Here is a 17,617-nt window from a genome sequence, read left to right on the forward strand (position 1 = left end):
CATGAAGAGAAAAAATGTCCCAAGCTTTGTATACCACTAGCACTTTTTTATGATGAAAGTAAATAACAATGTTTTTATTTTGTTTTTGTTCATTTCAACAATTTATATATCACTTAACACCATAGTCTGTGATGGAAAATGAAAAGTGAGATAAAATATATTTTGAGAAGTAATTTTGAGAAGTAATATTTCTGAAACTCTTCTGCTACTCAAGGGGAAGTCAAAACGTCCCCACCTTTGTGGGATGATGTAACACAGGTTTTCCCAATTAAAGACATGAGCTATAAGCTCCTCAAAGCTGTAAGCCAGAAGTGGTAAACCATTAGCACCAGCCAGCATGGTCAGGGATGATAGGAGTTGTGATCCAACAACATCTGGAGAGTTCCCTATCCCTGTTCTTCATTCTGCACAAGCATAGATCCCAAAAACCACAAAGAAGCAAATGAACTCGTACTTTAAATGACATAATAGACCCTTCAAAGTTTGTTTATTTATTTGTTGATAGGGAAAAGGATTGGAGGGGGGCAAAGGTTTTTTTAAAGAAAAGGAAAAAGAATAGCTGCAAGAGAAAGCATTATGGGAACCTGCATTCTCATTTCTAACCAGAAATCCATTTATGTTGTTACTTGGTGCAAATCAGTAGCCACCAAGGTTAAATAAAAGTGGTTGACAAGCTCATTAACTAACCAAGGCTGGTCTGTACAATTAAGTTCCTGTATAGCCATTACAATTAGATTATCTAGCAACCTGGATTAGCTGATCTGAAAATGATTTGATTGATTTTATGCACAAATACACAACACAGAAAATTCATTTCCAGGAGTTATAAAGAAATATTTTTAGCACAGGATTTATCTTCCTTTGTCATCCCACCCACCCCATCCTGCAGAATCAAACTAGAGCTCAAAAAAGAGGTGGTGATGGCTAAATACACAACTGTAATCATTGTGAATAACCATCTTGATTTTAGCCCCAGAATGAATGGATATAATTATATGTCTCCTTACTATATTCATGGTTTTTCTCTTTCACTTGCAAATCTCCTGAACAGTCATGATGTTGTTTCCTTGAGATGTTACTGAATACTATGTAAGACCAGTTATTTCTCCATCTGGGAACTCAGAACATGACCTCATACCTCAAATCAAAACATCTAATCTACGAGTAAGCACTTTTATTTTACAGATTGATGGGCACTGTCTCAGTATATGTTACTGGCAATATAAGCGTTCAAAGAGAAGTTTACAGAGACTTTTAAAATATTTTGAAAGGATGAGTCAGATTAAAGGTAGACTGTACTCTAATTGCTTACACCCGAATGCCTGTCTGCATTTAATAGCAAAATGATGGCTGTGATCCAAAGGACTGTGAATGGAATGGGAAAAAACACAATTTCCACAACTTGGTATTCAGATGCACAGGTGCTTGCGTAAGCTATGTGAACAATGAAATGTGTGAATGATTCCATTCATACACACATGCAGAAGCAAAAGACCCATTTCCTTGTATTGTAATCTCATACCAATGCAGTATGTATGAATACTCCAACCACATGAGTGAGCTAAACTCCATGAATCTTTGCCAGAAATTGTTGACCTCTTTCTCAGCAGGGTGACCCTTGGATACGAAAGACACATGCAGTTGGTTCCACTCCTGTTCAATATTCTGTCTCACACATGTACACACAACAGCAACTGCATGGTGAGAGCCCATGGTGCAGTGACAGAACACAGTGTTTTGCATGCCAAAGGTACAATATTCAATCCCTCCAGTTAAAAAGATCAGGCAGCAGGTTATGGAATAAGAACATAAGAAATGCCCTGCCGGTTCAGACCAAAGGTCCATCTAGTCAAGCAGCCTATTCCCATAGTGGACAACCAGATGCCTATGGGAAGCATGCAAGCAGGACATGAGCACAACATCACTCTCCTCATTTTTAATTCCCAGCAACGTCTTCCAAGCTACACAGGAAGTGGATTGGACTGTGAAAGACCAACCCAAATGGTGTTTGCATTTTGACAAATTTGTAGGGCAGTACAATATCTCAGAGAGGAGGTCAGGTCTCCAGCTCCCCTGGTGCATTCATTATAGCTGCCCAATTTCCCTGCTTTTTAAAGTTTGATAGAAATGTCTGTTGGCTATAGGTAAATTTTTAAACAGCAAGGGGTTTTTTTTGCCTATTAGTGAATAACAGTCTAATGAATCATTCTTCCAAATCTGTAAATAATGCAGCTATGAAATTAAGGACACTTTCCATTGAGGGGAAAATGGAAATGGACTGCCTCCAAGTCGATTCTGACTTATGGTGACCCTATGAATAGAGTTTTCGTGGTAACCCCTAACCTAACTTTTTTTTAATGGCATTTCTAAGGAATTAACAGATAGAGCTTTCAACAGACAACGACCTGTTTTGGGCTAAACCACAAAAAGGATCTCATACTCCATAGACATTTGCATATTATTTTGAACTACACAAAAGAGCTTTATTTTTTAACATGATGAATGTTCTGCTACAGGAAATGGAAATTATTGGACTAAAACTACAAATATTTCCCCACAGGAACAAACATGTAAAGGATTGGAATGCAGTCTTGTTATGGAAAGGACCTTTACTTAGTTCATAGGACTCTTACAGACATGTCTTCCATTCCCAGTTTTACCCAACATCAATAGGTGAGTTCAGAGAAACCATCACTTAAGTTTTAATTTCTTCAGCATCCCCATCCGTGATAAGACATTCCACAATACTAGACATGCAGTTGAGAAGTGCTGGATAAGATCTCCTGAGCACTGTCACTGAGAAGGGTCAGATAAGATTCTGTACAGGAGGGAATCTACAATTTAGCACATCTCACAGTTGGGCAGACAGATACTTATTGCAGTCTAGAGAAGTAAGTGAAAAGTATTATAGCCTTCTAATATTGCCCCAGACCTCTTACGTATGTTACTGAAGGCTGTTTCAGAATTTTTATTTACTAGGCTACACATTGCCAGCAAATAAATATATATATATACTCGTATGCACTGGAAAAAACAAGCATAGCTGTTTTTGAAAAACAAAGTCAATTTTACTGGTGTACCAGCTAGACTGAAATCCTATACATATAATTACCTGGGAGTAAGCCCCATTTAATGCTGCAGGATGTATTTTCTAAGATGACAAGCACAGGATTTTGCTGTTAATCACTGACAACAGACAGAAAAACAAGGAATAATATTTCTGTCTCTTTAAAGAAAAGCTGCTTGACATTCCATTTTGAGATCATTGTGGATCATTTTGAGATCATTGTGGACTCTGTAACCACTTTACACATTATAAGTGTACTTACATAGAAATCTGCAACTGCATGAAATACACAAATAGATTATTCACATGTTAATAGTCACAGGAGTTTATGTTTAACTTCATTTGCATATGCTGGGTTACTGTACTGTACTTGGCTGTGGCTACCTAGCTATCTTATATACACTACGTGAATACAGAATGAAAAAGTATTAATTATTAACACAAAGAATAATTTGTGCACAGGATTTGAATAATTTCTGACGCAGAAGTAACATCCACCAAGGAGATCCATAACATGTGGAATGGCCTTTTACTACTGAAAGGCTTCAAAACGTTTCTGAATCCCTGTTAACATGCAAATAGCAGCCATGCAAACAAACAAACAAACAGAATTCTGAGTCACCTGATGCCTCTGTGTGTGCGTGCGTGCGCGCGTGCGCACGCACGCACACACACAGGCATACAAAACTTATGCACACACATGCATGGTCAATTGTCAGGGATGATGGAGTTGTAGTCCAACAATATATGGAGGCACCACATCGGTTACCTCTGGGGTAAGCTGTTACACAACCCAATTCCCGTTCCCATAACACAACAGAAGAAAACAAAAAATAATTAATGGGTTGTATCCAATGTTAGTCATATTCAAAATAGTCCCGTTAAAATTACTGGACATGGCTAATTTAGGTCCACTAATTTTAATGGGTCTACTCTGCATAGAACTTGACTCAAATTATTATTTGAATTAAGACACACAAGAATCCAGAGACATAACTTACAGCACAACCCTATGCATGTTTACTCATAAGAAAATGACTGGGACATTCTCCATAGTAAATATTGTTATTGTCCTTGTTTTGCACGCAAGAAACCTACATGTCCACTACCTGCAGGTGGCACAACACTTGATGCAGTGCAACTAACTTAAGCATGCATGGATATCTGACGCACAGCACCCATCCGCTTTTTTTCTTTCTTTCTATAGGAGCTTATATGATAGGCACCATCTTTTTTGCACAGTAAAAAACTTTTTGTAACCATGCCAAAAGAGCTCCTGGTGTTGACGCTGTGAAAGTATGTTACTTCTTGTGGGCTACAGCCAACAAGCATCTGTGACAGTTACAACCAAATTAGATTACATACACATCTAATTGCAATCATGCAGCTCATACTTCTGGGGGTTCATTTTGGCTTTATCAGGATAATGTTTGAAACATTATGAAAATCTATGGATCTGGTATGGCCAGAGACTATGGCAGGACCCAAAATTTAAATGTGTATATTACAAGCAGCAATAGCTTTACAATACTGCTTTCAAGACTTGGGGTTGCATCCCACGTAGTGCTAAGTAAGCATCTGTTATTGTAAGGATTTCTCTTTGTGCAACAGGTCTTTTTCCCCTCTCCCTCCTGTGCCCTCTTCAAATCTGTTCTAAGGGGTTGGGGAAATGCCTAGAACAGATTTAGGGGGTGCACTGATGGGACACTTACTTTACACTTCATTGGATACAAGACTTACTCTTATATGCAGATTCCTAAGGAGCGTCAATGGGTTCCATGATGGGTTCCTTGTTTTTTCAGTAACCATAGGCTGTTGATCATACACATTTTCGATGCAGAACCCTTCCATTAATTAACTCAAAGATGAAAAGACCCTATCAGAACTACTAATAGACTTCTTAGCAGCAGCTAGTGGAAAATTCTAAATATGCTAAATAAGGCAAGTAAAGTTTTGACTGCTTGACCTCAACACACACATCTCAAACACACATACACACACAAAGTCTGTACTATTTGCTCAGAATGGCAAAGTGTCTTTCAAGGACCTTACTTAAGTCCCAACGCAATTCATCATAGAGCCCATAGGAAGCCCTAAGAAGTCATTGCCTGTGTTCACACATAACATAAAGCATGGGTTAGTGCTATGTGCACAAGCTGGAAGGGATTCAGGTGAATGGTATACAAATCAGAGGTTGTGGGTTTAAACAAAAACATGCCAGCTTGTGTGTGTGTGAACACATTTATGCATGCACACATCCATTCACATTTCAATAGGTGGGGATAAAGACAGAAGGTAAGAATTCCCCTAGCAAAAATATAAACATAAAAATTCTTGTTAAAAGACAAATGTAAAATATTAGACCAACTAGGTCAAAGGGGAAAAAAAAGAACTACTTACAGACCGGAACAACAATACAAACTCCTTATTTGAATAGTAATGAATCACTTATCCATTACAGTTGCAATCAACAAATAAAATACTTTGTGGTGTTTAAAGAGATTAGCTAACATAACATGGTACTCCCACTGAAAATTTCACTAGTCTTTCCAAAATGTGTTTTTGCTTCCTTCAAAATTCCTCAGAAGTTCTGCTTAAGCAAATTTCACATTTAACTCAGAATTTAGCTTCAGGCAAAGTTCATGGCTACTAACTCAAAAATAAAGTGCAAATGATACCAAAGGATACAAATTTGTTGCAGTAAAATGTGTACATGGTCTATTTTTCCAGTTTGTCTGTAGGGCTTCATGATTTTGTGGATGTGTCTTTTTGCACAGGTAAACTAAATCAGTTCAGTTCCCTCAGACTACAGAACTTGTGCAGCACATGTGTTTACTGATAGTGGAGTAATTTATACATATATATACCAGAAATATTCCCCCTCTCACAAATAGTGATGGGGAGAAATTCAATTCAGTTTGCATTTAAAGAGGAATTTATCATATTTGCACTTTATGAAACAATATAACCAAAACATAGCCATCCTTCAAAATTCGTACTCACCCGAAGTTTTTGTGATGCAGTTCTCCAACCAAACAATTTTTACAAAAATGCATGTATTAGGGGAAAGCGTGCACAAAATGAGTATATTGGTGAAAATACCATGCAAAAATGAATTCTACGAGGATAAACTACTTGCAAAAATGAGTACTTAAAGGCATTACAAAAATGTATCATTAGGAGATATTCTCATGAAGATGCTGAAGAATTTTCATGAGGGTTTTTTTAAAAAATTAGCAAATTGCTGTAGAAGCATGGAGAACTGACTTTACTATTAGAAAAATGAGAAACTGAGAGAACTGAAATTGACATATCATTCCATCCCTGCACCAAATCTTAACTTTGCTTATACAAAGGGCCACCTAGCCCAGCACTTTGTTCTCACAGTGGCAAAACAGATGCCCATGGGTAGCCTGCAAGCAGAATCTGAGCACAATAGCACTCTCTCCACCTGCAATCCCCAGCAACTGATATTCAGCGCATACTGCCTCCAATAGTGGAGTTAGAGCATAGCCCTCGTGGCTACTCAGAAGTGAGCTCTATTGGGCTCAATGGATTGACTCTCAGGTATGTATTGGATTGCAGCCTAAGCCAACTTTCAGGCAGGGTATAAATTCTTAATAAACAAACACACAAACAAACACATACTGGAAAACAGGAACAGAGCCCCCAACACATGGAAATTGTAGTATGACACAACAGAGAGATAAGAAGATAAGAAGAGCCTGCTGGATCAGGCCAGTGACCCATCGAGTCCAGCATCCTGTTCTCACAGTGGCCAGCCAGATGCCTGTAGGAAGCCCACAAGCAGGACATGAGCACAAGAGCACTCTCCTCTTCTGCGGTTTCCAGCAACTATTATTCAGAAGCATACTGCCTCTAACTATGGAGGCAGAGCATAGCCATCATGGCTATTAGCCACTGATACCTTTATCCTCCACAGATTTGTCTAATCCTCTTTTAAAGCCATCCAAGTTGGTGGCCATCACTATCTATTGTGGGAGTGAATTCCATAGTTTAACTATATACTGGGTGAAGAAGTACTTTCATCTTGAGTTGCCAGGAACAGTCTCCTTCAGCCATCAAATGCCTGCGTCAACAGGAATATTTTCAAATTCCTCCTAAAACTCATTAATGTAGGAGACAGACACACCTCCCTGGGGAGGGCATTATTGGCAGTTTTATTTTCAGTCCCATTCCTAATGATCCCTAGAATGGCATTCTCCTTTTCATGGATGCCACACACTGGGTCAACATCTTCACTGAGTTATCGACTATGACGCCAAGGTGTCATTCCTCATCAGTCACCATCAGTTCAGACCCTATGAGTGTGTATGTGAAATTAAGATTTTTTGCCTCATTGTGCATCACTACACTTGCTTACATTTAATTGCATTTACTCTTTTACTGCCAATTTATCAAGTTTGGAGAAACTCTTTTGGAGCTCTTCACAATCACTTTTTATTTTAACTACCTGAACAATGTGGTATCATCACTATCATCAGTTAGGATTCACCCCTAACTCTAGATCATTTACGAAGAAGTTAAAAAGCTAAACAGCACAGGTCCCAATACTGATCCTTGGGGAACACCTCTTTCTACATCCCTCCAATGGGCAAACTGTCCATTAACTGTCCATTGAGAAGTCATTTTGGTATATAAGCAGTATAATAATAATAATAATAATAATAATAAAAACAATTCCTGCTCTCTGCTTCCTGTTCCTTAACCAGTTCCTGATCCACAAGAGGACCTCTCTTATTCCATGCCTGTTAAACTTCCTCAGGAGTCTGTGGTGAGGCACTTTGTCAAAACCTTTTTGGAAGTCTAAGTACACTATGTCAACTGGATTATCTCTATCTATATGCTTGTTGGCACTCTCAAAGAACTCTAATAGGTTAGTGAGACAGGATTCTGCAAGACTTGTTCTTCTATGAGCTTGTTCATTCTATCTTTAACAATGCTTTCCTCCAGTTTTCCCAGAACAGATGTTAAGCTAACCGGCCTGTAATTTTCAGGATCTCACCTGGATCCCTTTTTATCATTGGGTACTGTTATTTTACTCTAGTTAAGTGTAACCCCCTACTCACATGACTTTCCAGTGAAATTCCACACACATATCTATTGTTAAGATTAAAAATGCACACATTCTATGTGGAGCTTCCCTTCAGGTTGAGCCAGAAAGTTCAGCTAGTGCAGGATGCTGCAGCGTGATTGCTGAGAGAAGTGAGTTTCTGTCAGCATATTACACCTGTGCTCAAAGATCTGCACTGCCTGCTGATTTGTTACCATGCCAATTTAAGATTTTACTATTAGTATATAAAGCACTTAACAGCTTGGGACCACTTCAGATGAGGGGTTGCCTTGCCCCATACATGCCTATTTGACTGCTTCAGTCTGCAGAAGTTGTACTTTTACAACTGCACATAATGTCTGTTCCACATTTGCAAGGAGTCAGTCCTATAGAGTGGCAGCATCTGTACTTTGCAAGTCCCTGACTATCAGCGTTAGGCAGGCACCCTTGCTACATTGTTTTAGACACCTGCTGAATTTTGTGTGTATTTCAGAAGCCTACCCAGTCATAACTTAGTTCTTACCTATATTTGTTTTAAAGTTGTACTGATTTTTATCTGCATTTTAATGATGAATGCACAGCCTGCCCCACCCTTCTTTTATTTAGTTTATTATTTATTTATTATTTGATTTATATCTCACCCTTTCTCACAGCAGGAGTTTCTTTTACAACTGTGTGTTCAAGCAAACATCTGAACACAGCTTTAATGTTCATTCTTTATTCGACCAATAGGTCAGCTTAAGCTTTAATGTAAGGAATGGTACTTTCTGACCCTTCTGAAGAATAAACCTGGTTTGATTTGGTTTGGTTAAATCTTGTCAGACTATCCCAACATGAAATCTTGTATATTGGGTAAATGCCATGGAAGGGAGCTTTCTACACACATAATTTAGGCGCAGAAAGAGGAATAAGAGAACTGTTTGCTCTTCTTTAGACCAACAAGTCAGGCAAAGTTAAGGAGTGGAAGGTCCCTCCCTCCCTTCTCAATCACCATTATTATTACTATTATTATTACTATTATTATTACTATTACTATTGTTACACCCAAAGATCCTAGAGCAGGTTACAACCATTTTAAAATACAGCATTAAAAACAATTAAAAATAACTTAAAATCACAAAATTGGGCGAGTCCTAAAATATACATCTCAATTGTCAAAGCCCAGGGTAAAGAGTTGCTTCTTCAGCATTCACCTAAAATAGTATAATGAAGTTGCCATCAATGCACATAAAAGTTTACAGTGAACCTTATATGCAAAAGAGACAGGCCTATGTCATGAGGAGTTTACATGCCTCCGGACTAGGTACAATATGTTTTTAACAATGTATAAGAGTTGAAATCAGCAAAAAAAGAGCAGAAGGCTAGGTAGCTAGCCGGAGCATTGGTTTATGTAGCAGACATATACAAAGGTACTTGTGTGTGTACTTAAAACTTCCAACCCAAAATTGCCTATGCCAATTTCCATATCAAGTCTGTTTGATTGCCATGCTTTCAAGGCGTTTGGTTCTTTTACTTTCAATGAATCTGTTTTAACCTTCAGATTCTTCAGAGCAAGTTGTGAAGCAAAGCAACACAGTCATTGTGCAAGTGTGTGTGTATGGGGGCATATCAAGGTTCCATTCTCATTCCCCATAGAAATCTTACATACTTATGGAAATGCTGTCCCTTAGATATGCCAAGTAAACTGAAATACACTGAAGACATAGCCTCCACTTAATTGCACACTGTGCTCCTGAGCACAACACCACACCACCCCCAATATTTAATTTTTGAAAAGCTTTGCCATGATTGCTAATTGCACCATTCATGTCATGTATTGTTTGACTCTGAACGGAAGAAAGAATATGGGGTCATTGAAAAGCTATACATGGCTTCTCATGCAAGAAACAGAAGTTAGAAGACTAGCAAAACAATTCATAATCAGAATGTGTCTGTTATCGTTCTTTATCACTTTCTCCAGGGATAACACTGCATTTATTTAATTTGAGACTGGGGTACCTAAAGGGATACACTCCCCTTTGAGCTTCTCTATTCCATGTGGAAAATCTCAGGATAAATGGTAGACTGCCAAATAAGGAACATTACTGTCTAAAAGTAAGACCATTTCAATACATGCACATCCATCACTTGATGATTACAGCACTGAATGGAGATTTGCACGTGTGAATGAGCCATCACAGATCTTGAAGTCTCCTAGGAAACATGGAAGCGCATGTGCAGGAGGGCTTATCTCTGCACATTCCAATCTCCAGATTTCAGAAGAGGATGCACAGAAACATATTCCTGTCCCTCAATCTCTCCACATGTTTCCCACATGGGAGACATCAGAGAAGATAACACAATTGCAAACAGGGAGAAGAAGCATAACACTGCATGGAACCAACACCATCCCATTTTGTAGTCTAGTTAGTTATTTCCTCTGAAGTTTCCCACTTGATCTTAGGCCACAAGACAGATGTTTGGGGGTTGCAGAGGACCCCCTCTTTCCCACCTGAATTAGAGGGTAAGGTGTACTAAAGAGTTCAACTTTTTCAAACCCACAGCTGTCTCAGTGTCTTCTGCTTCTACGCTGGAGACCTCTAGGGAACTGGGAAGAGTCACCACAAAGAATGTGAAGAAGGTGCACTGCATCACTCCACTGCCCATGGTACACATATATAATTATTTAACTGTACCTATTTATAACAATTTATATCTTAGCTATGAAAAAACTGAAGACAGCACACAAAGATGTTATAAAAATGTGCAAACATTTAAAAAAGCATATCAAACATTACAAAGTTAAAATTAATCTGAAAAGGCATTAAAAAGTTCAAAACAGGAGCAGTCAAGCCCATCTTAAAAGGCAGTGCCCCAAAGTGCCCACTGAAAGAGAGAGGTCTTAGCCATGCCACAACGTGAATAGCAACAGTGCCAACTGTATCTCATGTCCACGTGTCATATTCAGACAATGGAGATACCAAGACTGGGGTTTCAGAGGTAATTTCAAAGGTTGGGCAGACTCATAGTGGGGTTCTGTCAGAGATGTGGGGAAGCAGGGAGCATGCACTGCAGTATGACAGTTAGCATACAGATGTGTGTCCACAACAACAACAAAGATAAAAGATAACTGCAATTGAACAGAGTTGTTAACTTCTGCCTGATTACTCATAGTTCTTACCATCTGTATGCCAGTGGTAATAACAAGGATTAGTGTGTTTTACATGACAATGTAATGCCTGCAGTGTTCTGTTGTGTATATACACAGGATTCTGTGTGTATGGGTTTGTGTGTGTGCTGTTTTCATGCCTAAATGAAAAGAAATGTGACATCCACGCTTTATGTTAGGTAAAAGTCCCAGCAGCAGATGTTGGGCTTAAAAGGCTTTGTTAAATTACCCAAAAGAAAAAGAAAATGACAAAAAGCTAAAAGCCTAGGCAAATTTCTAACCATATCACTAGTGTATACTGAGGGTGACCAGTCTGCTCCTATTTAGTCACCCAGAACAATCACTCATTTTCCAGCACAGAGCTTATCCATTTGCAAGATTTAAAAAGGGGAGGGGGGAGAGAAGCAAGATATTTCTGCACATGCCGATAATATTCTTTGCCACTGGGGGCAGCTTTACATAAGACTGCATTCACCGAAACCAAAGCAACAGTCGGAGGAGCTTTCAGAATGACAGTATGCAGAAGTGAACAGTGCTTGTTCATTGTACAGGGTCATCCTGGCTTCTATGCTCCAACACAGCTTCCTTAGCTGGATTGGGAGTGCTAACTATGAAAACTACTGCCCAATGGAATACAGACGGGTGAATTCAGACAGCTGAGCATCACTTGGAGGAACCTATCATGCTTTGCACTGGGAGATTTTAAAGAAGCCCATTTCTAAATCTAAAGATGCAAAAACGCACCATCCATGAAGATCCTATCACCTAGGAAGAACTTGACATTCTGCTGCAAATGCTGTGTTGGGATTTATTTATTCTTGGGATGTTCTGCATGGCTGGCAAAGAATAATGTTCCAAAATCAGTCCATCTCCCAAGGGGTCTAATTTTTCTTCCTGGGTGTCAGCAAGCCCTGACTCACCATACAGCAGCTGACAGGCTGTCATGCTTGTGGCACCCTAAGCAAAAGCAAAAGACCTAAGGACGACCTTTGAAAACACAAAGGATGGGTAGGTTTTCCATTTTATTTATTTATAGTTCACCTATAGCAGTGCCTGCACTGATTCTTTAATAATTGCTCTATAGGTTTGCCTCTGTGCAAGATGTGATCAGAGTTAAATTTCCAAGATGTTGTATGTGACCGTGACTACCTTATGCGCATGATTTCTTTTTCTTTGTTTTCCTTTATTAAAATATAAGGGGGGGGGTAAAACAAGCTGCAAAGTAGTTGTGCTGCTGGGGGTTTCTTATGCATTTAAGTAGCAATTCTGAACATTATTGAAATAGATCTGTTTATTTGGGGGGATAACTTTTCTAAGTTATTTTTATTTCCAGGTTTCAATGTATTTAGGCTACTGAGCGGATCAGCTGTAGCCCTGGTAATAGCCCCTACTGTATTACTGACAATGCTTTCTTCTGCTGAACGAGGATGCCCTAAGGGCTGTAGGTGCGAAGGCAAAATGGTATATTGCGAGTCCCAGAAATTACAGGAGATACCCTCAAGTATATCAGCTGGTTGTTTAGGTTTGTCCCTCCGGTATAACAGCCTCCAAAAACTAAAATACAATCAGTTTAAAGGTCTTAATCAACTCACCTGGCTCTATCTAGACCATAACCATATCAGCAATATCGATGAAAATGCTTTTAATGGAATACGCAGGTTAAAAGAATTGATTTTGAGTTCCAACAGAATTGCCTATTTTCTTAATAACACCTTCAGACCAGTGACAAATCTCCGGAACTTGGATCTGTCATATAATCAGCTGCAGTCTCTGGGATCTGAACAATTCAGGGGCTTAAGGAAGCTGCTGAGTTTACATTTGCGGTCTAATTCCTTGAGAACAATCCCTGTCCGAATTTTCCAGGACTGTAGAAACCTTGAACTCTTAGACCTGGGTTACAACAGGATCCGAAGCTTAGCAAGGAATGTCTTTGCAGGCATGATCAGACTGAAAGAGCTTCACCTGGAGCACAATCAATTTTCTAAACTCAACTTGGCACTTTTTCCAAGGCTAGTCAGCCTCCAGAACCTTTATTTACAGTGGAATAAAATCAGTGTTATAGGACAAACGATGTCCTGGACCTGGAGCTCATTACAAAGGCTTGATTTATCTGGCAATGAAATAGAAGCTTTCAGTGGACCTAGTGTTTTCCAGTGTGTGCCCAATTTACAGCGTCTCAACCTGGATTCCAATAAGCTCACATTTATTGGTCAAGAGATTTTGGATTCTTGGATATCTCTCAATGACATCAGCCTTGCTGGGAATATATGGGAATGCAGCAGGAACATTTGCTCCCTGGTAAACTGGCTAAAAAGTTTTAAAGGGCTGAGGGAAAATACAATTATCTGTGCCAGTCCCAAAGAGCTGCAAGGAGTGAACGTTGTTGATGCAGTGAAAAATTACAGCATATGTGGCAAAAGTACTACAGAGAGGTTTGAACTGCCACGGGTTTTCCCAAAGCCAACCTTTAAGCCAAAAGTCGTCAGGCCTAAGCATGACAGCAAGCCCCCTATGCCCCCCACTGTTGGATCCACAGAAGCCAGTTCAGAGCCTGAGCATGAGACAGAACACATCTCCTTCCATAAAATCATAGCAGGGAGTGTGGCCCTTTTCTTATCTGTGCTTGTGATCCTGCTGGTAATCTATGTGTCGTGGAAGCGTTACCCTGCCAGCATGAAGCAGCTGCAGCAGCGCTCTCTCATGCGAAGGCACAAGAAAAAGAAACGGCAGTCACTGAAGCAGATGACTCCAACCACACAGGAATTTTATGTCGATTATAAGCCAACTAACACTGAGACCAGTGAGATGCTGCTGAATGGGACGGGACCCTGCACGTATAGCAAAGCAGGATCCAGGGAATGTGAGGTATGAACCATTATGATCAAAATAAAATAAAATAAGCTTTTTTAATTAAAAAAGCTGGGTTTGTTGAACTCTGGTGACTATGATGAAGGGCACATTTCTCTCTTCTGCCACAGCCACTTCCATTCACATCTTGACACATGCTCATATGTTGGCCTTCTTTTCATGTACCATTTTAAACTTTCTCCATAAATCCACTGAAAGTGAAAAGATTGCAAAACAGAAGCCTGAGTTCAGGTTTCATATGGTACTTGTTGGTGCAGGCACTTTACTGATTTCATTTCCTTATCATTATTTTTTCATATCCAATACAATATATCTGCAGTGTCGTTGGGTTGTTGATTTAAATGCAGAGTGTTGTTTGCATACATGCTGCTTTTCTGTAGACAAATAATGGTAAGAAAGAACAGTGCAAAAATTCAAAATATGCTGAAATTCACTTCATGACTCAAAAACACATGCTGTAGGTACTATAGGCTTATCGACATTCTAGGACTTGCTTTGGTTTATAGATGCTGCAGGAAAAAGCCCCGACTGCATGCCTGATTTCCTTTGCGTGCAAGACATTCTCAGAAGCCAGTGGTTTTAAAGCAACATCCTGAACTACTGAGGGTAGGAGCAGAGGAATTGCTTGGCTAGATGAAGTTTGGGGGAAGGAATACAAGCTTTCATAAGAAATAACAAGAGGGGTGGTAGAACAGAATGCGATTCACTACACTGTTCTAACACAATAGAGTTTGTAGAATTGATAACTACTAATGGAAATCTGTTTATGTGGTTTCATATAAAATATGCTAGTGTTCCTCCCTCCTCACAGCCAGTTGCCATTCAGAAAGTAGTCAAAAGGCATTCATTAAATGAGGAGACCAAATTCCTTATTGATGCAATTAGAGGAGTTGACATGTACAGTTACAAAGGCAAAACCACTTCCTGCACACATTTGCTCATTAGAAATTCTGTTTTCAGCAGTGTTAAAGGCATTAACATGATTGACGATGGAAGCATTAAATCTGTCATTTTTCTTCCTTTAAAAAATGCTACATTGTGCTTGGCAATGTTTCATTATGCAGTTTGCCACTTTGGGTATTTAGAAAGCAGAAAGCGCTACATTAAAAATACAGCACAGCAACCAGAAAAGGCTTGCAGTGAAAACTGGATACTTGCCCAGTCTAAGGAAAAGCACATCAGAAAGATTCTCTTTTAGGAAAAGTCAATGGATCGGGGACAGGGGGAGGGTTTGGAATCAATCGATTCTCTTTTTGATAGCCTCACTGAGTGACATTTTAGAGATTCACTTATTTATTTATTTATAATATGAATGCAGTATTTAGAATGAACTGGGATGGGGGTTATCATGAATACTTATAATCCAGAGGAGTTCAAATGTCATGACAAAATACAATTATATATAAAAATATCTCTATTTTATAATAAAATTACCATCTATATATTTTAAAATAAAATTACCGTCATATATCACCCCTTTCCCCTCAATCTTCAGACACAAACAGGAGCAGATTTATAAAAGCGGGCAAAGAATTTCACCACTTTTATTACATAACTCGATTTGGCTTTCTACAATGCCAATCTCTGGCCACTTGGGAGAGAATGTTTCTACAAAGCAGTTGCACTGCAGCAATCTAGAAAAAGAGCATCCATGTTCTCAGGGTGCTTTTTTGTTTTGTTTTGCTTTGCTTTCTGGGAAAGAAAATAGTGAAAGAAAAATACTTTGAACTGTTCCAGAGATGCAAAATGCTGAATCTAAGCACTAACAATACACTTAAGGTGATTTTCAGGTAATAAACTTACTTTCTATTTTTTTATGGGATTATAAGCAGAAAGAAAGTGAAAGACTGCTTCATAATTTTACTGATGTGAAACTAATATCATACATCTTTTGAAAGCCAAGACTCAATAATTTCAATATGTTTAAATATGACACACTTTACTCAGGAGATAAGATTTTTCTGAGCCAATATCCCTGAAATATGTGTAATATGCCCATAAAAGTGAATATATCTGGTGCCAACAGAGGACCAACATTATAGCAGATGATATCTGTACTGAAGATATTGACTTGCTATAGCTGCAGCAATAAAATGTGTATGTACCCTCTCTGAATTAGTGGGCAATGCTATCCATGCATATACAAAATGTGAAAAATTAACACCACCAAAAATTGTGACAGAAAATACTTTTCTAGTCTTTAATCTCAGTATGACATTTGCATCGAACACACATTTCATAGTGCTAACCAGGGATGTTTTTGACATGGCAAAACAGGAATTTTTATCCAAAACTTGGTGTTCCCAAATCAAATAGGATTACAAATGGATTGCAAATACTGTTAGAGTGACTTCACGTATAGGCATGTTTATTTGTCTCTGACCATACCTGAAGGAAATGCTGCCTGGAAGAAAGCTCATGCTCCCCTATGCAAAAAGCTCTGGCTGGAGTAATGCGTTATAGCATTTTATAAATCAGTGGCCGAGGGTAGGGGGGATGTAGACCGGGCGCGGGGGGGATGTAGAAAGCCCCACAGGTGCCCAGGGGATGTAAATCAGTGACTGGGGGTGGGATGTAGAAAAGGAAACCATTGAGAATAGTGATGCCTCTTCAAAGGCCAACGGTTGAACTATTAATATTAATAAAGTTTGCTATTAATGATGCAGAATTAACTTGTGAAAAAATAATGCCCAGGCATTAAAGAGGCATTTAACTCCAATTTCATCGAAAGGAATTTTACCTGGAAATATTTATATGTGCACAATTTCTGCAATAAAACACAGATGAAAGTGTAATTATCACTATAATCTGAGAAAGAAGCTGCCGGTTGACTGTGCAGCTTATTATTATAATATTATTTATTGCATTTATATACCGCCCCATAGCCGAAGCTCTCTGGGCGGCTTACAACAATTAAAAACATTAAAAACAAATATACAAATTTAAAAAACACATTTTTAAAAAACAAGTTAAAAACACATACTTAAATGCCTGGGAGAAGAGGAAAGTCTTGACCTGGCACCGAAAAGATAACAGTGTGATAACAGCTTATGCTGGCAGCTACTAACAATGCAAAAAGGAAAGGGGGTATAAAACCCAAATGACCATTCACAAATGGTCATTTGGGTTTTATACCCCCTTTCCTTTTTGCTTCGATAATTGACCACCACCCCTCCTCTTTTCTAGCTACTAACAATGCCCATCTACAATACGTAAAAAAAAAAAAAAGCTGAGTTGAATAAAATTGGTTCCAGGAGGTAGAAATTAATTATAACTTGTTGAGCCTTCTCTGTCTCGAGAGACTCAAACCATGCTTTATTCATTATTTTGCACAACAAACAAATAGTTGGCCAGTGGTTTCCACACAGTGTCTTTCCAAGATGCAAAAGAGGAGAGAGTTTTGTCCTCTATCTTTAATGTTAATGCAGCGGAGGGAATTCTGGCAGGTGGCAGCTTGTCA

At 38.9% G+C, this 17,617-nt stretch overlaps 2 protein-coding genes across 6 annotated transcripts in view; one reads left to right on the forward strand and one right to left on the reverse strand.

Moving 5' to 3' along the window:
* Positions 1 to 17,617, reverse strand: part of CTNNA3 (catenin alpha 3) — a 1,138,512-nt gene that overhangs the window by 639,494 nt on the left and 481,401 nt on the right. The gene's annotated exons all lie outside the window — the stretch shown is intronic.
* LRRTM3 (leucine rich repeat transmembrane neuronal 3) overlaps positions 11,924 to 17,617 on the forward strand; it is a 191,284-nt gene continuing 185,590 nt past the window's right edge. The window contains exons 1-2 of the mRNA XM_061635149.1: positions 11,924 to 12,297; positions 12,623 to 14,154. Coding sequence (XP_061491133.1) covers positions 12,294 to 12,297; positions 12,623 to 14,154 — 1,536 coding nt within the window. The 5' untranslated portion in view covers positions 11,924 to 12,293. The remainder of the gene's footprint in view (positions 12,298 to 12,622; positions 14,155 to 17,617) is intronic.

Source organism: Rhineura floridana, chromosome 7 (genome assembly GCF_030035675.1).
Source record: "Rhineura floridana isolate rRhiFlo1 chromosome 7, rRhiFlo1.hap2, whole genome shotgun sequence".
Classification (NCBI taxonomy): Eukaryota; Metazoa; Chordata; class Lepidosauria; order Squamata; family Rhineuridae; genus Rhineura; species Rhineura floridana.